Consider the following 10,000-nt stretch of genomic DNA (forward strand, 5'->3'; position numbering starts at 1 on the left):
TATATATTTATTTATTGTATATATTTTTTAAACAACTCACTATTTTGTGACCCTCTTGTCTTCGACAAGGGTAATAAGTCAGCTTTCTCTTTCCTACAAATTAAAAAGGAACATATATAAATGTATTCACATATATATATTTTTCTTTTTTTCGTTCAAATATATTTACCTATACTTTGTATCATTATATATATTTTTTCATTCTTTTCAAAAGAAATGTTGGGTACAATTTTATTATGTGTTATACACTTCCTCAATATATTCATTTTTCAACATAAAAAAAAAAAAAAAATAAACAAATAAATAAATAAATAAATAAAATAATAACATTTCTACTTATGTATAAAACTAGTTGGGTATATTCCTCCAACTTTTAAATAAGTAATCAATTCGGTATTTTCCATACTATAATAAAATGAGGTAATAATTTCACATAACCCCCTCAAAAAAAAAAAAAATAAAATAAAATAAAAATAAAGGACTATACATATAAATATGTATAATATATATATATATATTAAAAATATGTTGTTCTTTTTTTTTGTTATTATTTTTTGTAAGGTAAAGAAAGTTTCTCTTTCATAAAAAAAAAAAAAAAAATAAAAAAAAAAAAAAAAATAAAAAAAAAAATAAAAAAAAAAAAAAAAAATACATATAAATATATAAATATATAAATATATATATATATATATATATATATATATATATGTGTGACAAGGTTGTCATTCATTTGGAATGAAAAAGAAAATGACAACATATATAATGGAACACATAACCAATAAAATAATAACTTTTACATCTTTTAACACATAAATATAAATATATTATATATATATATATATATATATATATATATATATATTTATTTATATGGTCGAATATAAAGAAACTTATACCCTAATACACATATGTATCATATATGTATCATATGTGTATCATATGTGTATCATATGTGTATAATATATGTATCGTATATTTATTTATTTATTTATTTATTTATTTTTTAGAATAAAAAATTGTGCTGAATATTATTTTTCAGTCTTTTGTGCTCATCTTTGATTTTTTCCAACTTAATTAAGTTGGTCATGTTTTGTTCATAATTTTTATTTTTTATAAAAAAGTCATTTTCTATTTCTAGGTTTTTTATAGGATATATTTTTTTTTTATGTAAATGATTGATGATATGTTCAGACTCATAAATGAATGGTGTTATTCTTTCAAGTGTTTCATGTTCAAAAGAATTATAATTATATGTTGGATTTTTATAATTTGTTTGATAAGCTAAGTTTGTTGTTAAGAATGTTCCTAAGGAATTAAATTGTAACATTTTTTGTGCAGGTGTGTATTCATAAATATTATTATTTTCTATTTGATTATATTTATTTTTAAAATTTTTTATACTTAATTTTTTTTTATAATCATATGAAAGGAAAATATAAAAAGTATGAGAGAAAACATCGAAAGTTAATTTTATATTATGATCACTTCTATATTTATATATATATGCATTTTCAATTTCTCTAATATATTTTAACATAATATTTAATTTTTCTTTATCACATATTATTTTATTATTTAAAAATTTATCATAATATGATGGATTATATATATTGGATATTATATTATTTAAGTTTTCTATAAAATTGTAATTATCTTTATCTATATTATTTATTTTATTTCTTTCCATCGAAATTATATGGAAGCGTATACGAACAAAGTTATCATATCTTAAACAATATATAATATCATTAGTATATATAAAATCATTCGTATTATTATTCTGTACGTTATTTATATGTTTAAATATATCATATAATATGGATATTTTCTTTATTATATTCTTGTCTATTGTATTCTTATTAAGTTCATCATATATACTGTACTTCTCATATCTACTAACAACATCCCCAAATCGAATATCTTCCTTCCCTCTCTTCATTCTTCACATACACTTCAAAATTTGATAAAACATTAAACAAGTTTTAATAAAACTATATTAATCTATACACATAAATATTTTCATATATATTCCTTTTGTGGGTAACACAACTATATAATTTTAAACAATCAAAAAAAAAAAAAAAATAAAATAAAATAAAATAAAAAAATAAATTATATTATATATATATATATATATATCATAGACAATAAATAAACAATTTTATTCATATAATTAAAAATATATATATATTAAACCATATTTGTTGTCTTTCTTCAATTATTTTTATATTTATTTTTATTATTTTTTTTTTTTTTTTTTTTTTTTTTTGATTTGTGTATGGGCATTTGCATTCATGCATATTTTGTGCATTCAGAAGGATACACAAAAAAAAAAAAAAAATAATAAATAAAAAAAATAAAATAAAAATAACATATAAACACACATATATATATATATATATATATATATATTTTATATATATATTATATATATTTTGATGATGATGATAAATATATTATAACATGTGTATATAATATTTTTAATAACAAAATATATATATCTCCTTGTAGAAATAACCATTAATTTATAGCGTATATATTTAAAAGTAGTTTCCCAAAAAAAAAAAAAAATAAAAAAATAAAATAAAATAAAATATATAACACAAAAAAATAAATACAAATAAATATAAATAAATTAATACAAATAAATATTTATGTTAATATATATATGTTAATATATATATGTTAATATATATATGTTAATATATATATGTCAGATGAAAGGGTACATAATATAATATATTTATATATATATATATATATATATATATATGCACTTTTACAAAAAAAATAATAAAGGTACATATAAAATCACACAAAGAAAAAGTTGTGATTAGAGATGTACAGAGGATAATAATTTTTACATAAAAAAGAAATAAAGATATTCATTATAATGATAAATAAATAAATAAATAAATAAATAAATATATAAATATATATATATATTGTTGTTATAATTCGATATATTTAAAATTTTTTTTATGTTGTAAAGATTTTGTCTAACTCATTTACCATTTCATTCATAATTTTATCAATATTATCTTTTTCATCCTCATCTTCATTTCCATTTTTTTTTTTACAATTTTTATTTTTTTTTTGATCACAAGGAACTCGTAATTTTAAAATAAAATTTTTATTAATTTCATTCATGTTATTTTTGTAATGTAAATATGCTCGTATGGTTTCAAAACGATGACTAAAAATTAAATACCCCACTTTAACTTTGTCATCATTTTTATCATCATTTTTATTACCATCATCATTTTTATCACCATTTTTATCAAGGTTTGTGTCATGTTGCTCGTCATTAATAAAGTTTAAAGAATACCTCTTAAAATTAAAGTTAATAAAAAACTTGAGTATGTTTTTTGTTTCTATATATGATTGTAATAATTTTACATTCTGTTGATAATTTTTTAAATAAACTTCAATAATTTTTTCATTTTGATCTACGATTTCTCTTTGCTTTTTGTAAAAATGTTTAGATTTATTTTTTTTCATAAAGGATTCATTTTGTTTTTTGATATCTTTTAAATGGTGTTGTTCATGATTATAATGATTATCATTTTTATTTTTATTTATGATTACTTTTTTTTTTTTTGATATACTATTATTTTCATTTATCCTTTGAGCTATTTTTTCTTTTTCTTCTAACTTTTTTTTTAAATGAAGTTTCTCAAGATTAAAAGAAAGGAATTTTTTTTTATCCAGGTACCTTTTAAGACTTGTATTATTAACAGGTGTATTATTAACTACCTTACCTTTTTTTTCTAAATATAAATTATATTTTTTTCTTAAATTCTCATTTAATAAAAATTCATATGCACTTTTTAAAGTAGCAAAATTTTCAGCATATACTTTTTTTTCTTCTTTCTGTTCATGATGTACTTCTTTTTTATCAGGATGTAAAATTAATGCTGCCTTTAAATATTTCTTTCTTATAATATTTTTTGCATTCTCGTTATTACAATCGTTTATATGTAACCCAAGAATTTTATAGATGTCTTTTCCCCGAAGTTCTTTTGGTATAAAAGATAAATCCATATTTAATTATATAAAATTAAATTTTTAATTCTTCCTTCCTTTTTTTAAGACATTAAAAAGAAAAAAAATTCAATCCTACGTAAAAATATATTAACACATATATATATATATATATATATTAAACATTTCAACGTGAGCCGTCTCTATATTTTTATAACATCATCATAATAAAACAAACCAAGGAAAAATATTCTATTTTATGTAAAGCAAAAAAAAAAAAAAAAAAAAAATATATATATATATATATATTTAATATTTTTATAGTGATATATATTTAAATTGAAAAAAAAAAAAATATATATATAATCATCATATAAATAAATAAATAAATACATACATACATAAATATATATATAATATATTATGTGATATATATAATATTTTCAAAATATTCTCTTTGAAGATAATAAATTCTATTCATCCATTTTATAAACATATATCATCAATTATATAATGATTATTTCCACCTACATTTTTTTTTTTTTTTAAAGGCATATATATATATATATATATATATATAAATATTAAGTATAAAAAAAAAAAAAAAGGGAAATTAATTAAATATAAATATAATAAAATAAAATATAAAGATATTATAATATCCTTACAATGATTTTATTTATTATTTTCTTTTTTAATAAAATGAAAAAAAAAAAAAAAGAAAAGGGAAACGTTATATGGCAACAATATTATTGTTTGTACTCACATATATAATATAATATTATATTATATATGTATAATACTTTTAAAAATAATAAATAAATAATTAAAATATTACAATATATATATATAATATATTTTTATATATATATAATATATTTTTATATATATATAATATATTTTTATATATATAATATATTTTTATATATATAATATATCATTTATAATATATAATATATCATTTATAAATATATAATGATTAAGAAAAAAAAAAAAAAAAAATCTATATTTTTATATAATTCAAGGACTAGATAATTATAGCATTATTTATATGATAGTAATATATAATATATATATATATATATGTATATAATATATTATTATTTTATTTTTTATTTTTTTTTTACAAATTAAAAATGAATTTTTTTTGTTTCATGTGCATTTTATAAATAAATAATAAAAAAAATTATTTATATATTATTATACAATTTATTTATTTGTTTCTTCAAGATGTTGTTTTTATAAAAAAAAACAAAAACAAATTAAATTAATTTAAATTAAATTAAATTAAATTAAAATGTATATTTAATAATTATATACATATATTATATTATATATATATATATATATATATATATATATTTATTTATTTATTTTATTTTTTATTTTTTTGTTAAAAGAATGAACTGTTTTTCTGATGAAAAAATTTCACTGGCATCAAATTCATCCTTTGATTATAATAAGGTCGATGAAGAGAATATCCGAAGGGAACTTGGAAGTATTACAAAAGATTATGATTATAATAATGTGAATATAGATACGATACTTAATTATTTAAATTATTATAAGAAGAATATTACGAATATAAATATATTATGTTCCATCAAGGATATAACAATTTGTTTTATTAAAAATATACAAGATGATATAAGAACATTCATGGAAAATGATACTAGTAATTTCTTGAATTATTATTTAAAAGGTTTTATTTTACAAAACTTTAATGTTCTTGGAAGTTATAAATATAATATGTATTTAAATAATTATATTAATATAGATATAGGAATAGAATATAATATTTTAAATATTCAAGAAGCAGAACATTGTAATTATCAAAACTTTTATATTTATCATAATAAGTATATTAATATTCTTAAATCCTTTTTTTATAATAAAAATTTTGCTCAATATATAAAAGAAGCCAACATTCATTATAATCTTGATCTTTCCATAGGCGTAAGACCTTTTATTAATTTATACAAATCTATATTAGTAATAAATATTAGTAAACAGAACAAATATATAGGATCTATACATTTGATTTTGTATCCCTCAAATGAACTTAGCCATTCTTTATACAACGTTTACCATGAGTTATGTACATCAAGACTGAAGAAAAATTCAAACGACAAAAGAAATGTAAATAATAAAGACAATATATATAATAAAGACAATATATATAATAACGACAATATATATAATAACGACAATATATATAATAAAGACAATATATATAATAAAGACAATATATATAATGACGACAATATATATAATAAAGACAACATACATAATAATAACCATGGTGACCTTTATAATAAAGAGTTAAAAAATAAATCGAATGGTAAAAATTCTACTAAAAATTTTAAAGAGAATTTAAATAAAAATGAGAAAGAAGACAAAAATATTGCGCAGCATACAATTTTATTAAATTTTTTGAGTACAGAAATATTTATTGTTCCGTGTAATAATATAATTAATGAGTGCATAAAAAAATACAAGAATATTAGAAATGCTGTGAAGCTCTTAAAATTATGGTGTATAAATAAAAAATTATTATATACACTTCCTACATATGAAAATAATAAATATATTAAATTTAAAAAAAAGGAAAAATATAAATTTAAAAATTTTTTTTATTATAATAATATTAATTCATTTGATTTAACGCTTTTGTGTAGTTATGTATGTTATACAAATAATTTAGAAGATACAAGTGCTCTTGATATTTTTCATAAGACCATTGATTTTATTAGTTCAATAAATATAAATGATCATTTTTATTCCTATGATAATGGTGTATTTAAAATAAATAATAAAAATTATGATAAAAAAAGTAAAAACGAATTATTTGAAAAAGTTAATAATGAAATGAATAATATGAATACATTCCTTATAAATTCAACATATGATATATTTAAGAATAAAATATATGCATTTATCGAATTAATTGAGGAATCAAAAAAAGCTATTTATTATTTAAATAAGAAAAATTATTTTTATTTATTTATAACCAATAATGATTCTTATCCTCTTAATTACGAGGAAGAATTATTTTTTCCTTTTCTTGGAAACAATTATATTTTAAATTATAATTTTATTATAGGGCATATAAAAAAAACATTAATAAAAGCTTTGGGAGATCGACTTGATGACATAACATATAGACTGGTGTCATATGAATTTATGGAAAAAAAAAATAATAAAAGGAATAAACAAATGAGCACCTTAAAAAATAAATATATCCAACCAAACAATACGAATCATTATAACATTCACAATGATTGTAATGATAATCTGAAAAGTGATGTTCATAATAATAAAAAAAACAAGTATTCTTTGTTGAACACGTTTCAGGATGTTCTTATTAATAAAGATGCCATAACTAACAAAATAAAACATGATGTTATAAAAAAGAAAATGTTTTTAGGCGTATCCTTTTTTATAAAAACAAATAATGTTATTAGATATATGGATGTATCTAAATATTTATACAAACCGGAAAAAATCTCAACATTCAAAAAATTTTGGAAAGATAAAGTTACCATCAGAAGATTTGAAAATAATACAATTTTTGAAGTATTATTATGGGATACACCAGGTGAACATAAACAAAAAGAGAATTCGACAAATGAGTATAGTAGTAAGGATATAAATAGTTTAGAGGAAATCAAACAATGTGATGATAAAAAAAAAAAAAAAAAAAAAAAAAAGAAGCAACTAATACAAAATATACAAGATGAAAAAAAAAATTATAATACATCCAACTTTGTGTTTGATAAATTATGTAGTGAATTATATGAAGATAAAAATAGTTCAGTACATGTACAAATAATAAAATATATTTTAAATAAAATGAAATTCGAAGAAGAAAAAGATTTAAAAAAATGTTTTTATAAACATATAAAAAATATGGATATACAAAATAATAATGATTTTTTTTGTTATGAATTTATAAAAGATAAAACACCATATATATATTTTGCAAACCCTATATTTGTCAAAGATATATATTTTGATTATTATGAATGTATTTGGGAATGTTATAATGAAATTAAATCAATACTTTATAATATAAGTGAACCATATTTTACAATATGTAATATAAATAGTAGTAATGATTTTTTAAAAATGACTGACCTAGGTTATAAGAAAAAAGGAATACAAATTATTGATATAATAATAGATATTAAATTTAATAATAATATATATAAAAATGGAATGCAATATTTTAAAAATTATGAAATTGTAAAAAATATAATAAAACATAAGTTAAGAAATGAAAGTAGTAAAAATATAAGCAATGTAGAACAAAAAAATTTTTATATTGACATAACATTTAAACAATTTATATTTAGATTACATATATTTACAAGTATAATTATTCAAAAATATTTAATACAAATTACTGATATGGATAATCTGAATATTGAAACAGTACATTATTTAGATAAAATTAAAGAATATGTTTATAAACCTTTAATATCTTCCTTTATTTATTATTATATAATGAAATTCTCCTCTTTTCATATCTCTTTAAAAATATGTAAACTCTGGTGTATTTCAAACGGAATATATTGCTATCAAGATTTTATAGAAAACATCTTATTTTATATATATAGACAAGAATTTAAAAAGCATTGTAGGAAGAATAATTTCTATCATCAAAAAGGACTCCATATGAATAATGAGTCGTTAAGTAAGTTTTGCGAGAAATACAAGTATTGGGATAGTACAAATGTAATGGGTTCTATGGACAAAGAAGTGGATAATACAAAAAGGAATCTAAATAATAGATGTGATAATAGATGTGATAATATATGTGATAATACATGTGATAATATATGTGATAATATATGTGATAATATATGTGATAATATATGTGATAATAGATGTGATAATATATGTGATAATAGATGTGATAATAGATGTGATAATACATGTGATAATAGATGTGATAATATATGTGCTAATATATGTGATAATATATGTGATAACCTTTTTGATCTTATTTCGGATGATGATAACATAAGTGAAGAGGACCAATTCCATGAAAAAGAAAAAAAAAAGGATGGTAGTAGCATTTTAAATATCGAGAAGGATGCCTCAGGAAAACATAACAACAGAAAAAATAAATATAGCGAAAATATGAAGAACAAGTCATCCATTTTGAATTTAGAAAAAATCGAAAAAGACGAAGATAGCTTTTTAGATAGTTTTTCGTTTTCTTCAAAGAATATTTTAATTAAATTTTTAAGATTTATCCTAAATTTTGATTGGCTTAACAATCCTTTAATTATTGAATATGATGAATGTGATATTAGTGAGGAATATAAAACGAAATTAATTAATTCTTTTATAACAAGGAAAAAAAATAACAAGGAAAACAAAAAAAAATTTTGGATAAGTTCAATATATGATCCACATTGTATATTGATAACATTACCTCAACAATCATTTGATATAATAATGAATGCAGCAAGAATTACTTTACAAAATATAAAGGAATTTCATCGCTCCTATGAAAAACAAAATTGGATCTCTTTATTTTTTATGAACAAGAAAAATTATGATATAACTTTACAATTTAATAAACCAAAGGATTCTATAAGCATGCTGAAAGAAGAAATAGCGAAAGCTTCTAATCTAGGAAAGCAAGAGGAATGTGTCGATGTTACATTGTATGATGATAATAATAATGATGATAATAATAATGATGATAATAATAATGATGATAGTAGCAATATGGGGGATGACCAATCTGTAGATAATTCTGTTTATAATATGGAAGATCAAGAATATAGTCTTGATTATATAAATAATATAAAAAAAAATAAAAATGTCGATATATCTAATATGGTACATACTTTAAAGGATTATGAATTATTACATGTATATAAAACACATTTACAAAATTTTATAAAAGATTTAGAAAATAAATTTACATCAGATATTTTGATTCTATATAATCCATTGTGTTTTGATGAAGTGTTGAATATAAATAAATTTAAAAACAAAA

At 18.0% G+C, this 10,000-nt stretch overlaps 3 protein-coding genes across 3 annotated transcripts in view; 1 reads left to right on the plus strand and 2 right to left on the minus strand.

The window, feature by feature from the left end:
* Nucleotides 1–1,003: 1,003 nt before the first annotated feature.
* Nucleotides 1,004–1,939, minus strand: PF3D7_1422200 (conserved Plasmodium protein, unknown function; the record flags this gene model as incomplete). Its single annotated transcript, XM_001348351.2, has 1 exon — nt 1,004–1,939. The coding sequence occupies one exon, from the start codon at nt 1,937–1,939 to the stop codon at nt 1,004–1,006; it is 936 nt and encodes a 311-aa protein (XP_001348387.2).
* Nucleotides 1,940–2,979: 1,040 nt separating this feature from the next.
* On the minus strand, nt 2,980–4,044 carry PF3D7_1422300 (DnaJ protein, putative; the record flags this gene model as incomplete). The annotated part of the gene is made up of 1 exon (XM_002585410.1): nt 2,980–4,044. One exon carries the CDS (start codon nt 4,042–4,044, stop codon nt 2,980–2,982), a length of 1,065 nt encoding a protein of 354 aa, XP_002585456.1.
* A 1,341-nt stretch (nt 4,045–5,385) lies between these two features.
* The window catches only part of PF3D7_1422400 (conserved Plasmodium protein, unknown function), a gene marked incomplete at both ends in the record, with an annotated part of 4,893 nt that continues 278 nt past the window's right edge, over nt 5,386–10,000 (plus strand). The window contains one exon of the mRNA XM_001348352.1: nt 5,386–10,000. This exon is cut by the window's right edge and continues 278 nt beyond it. Within this exon, the coding sequence (XP_001348388.1) occupies nt 5,386–10,000 (4,615 nt within the window).

This window comes from Plasmodium falciparum (genome assembly GCF_000002765.6).
Source record: "Plasmodium falciparum 3D7 genome assembly, chromosome: 14".
Taxonomy (NCBI): Eukaryota; Apicomplexa; class Aconoidasida; order Haemosporida; family Plasmodiidae; genus Plasmodium; species Plasmodium falciparum.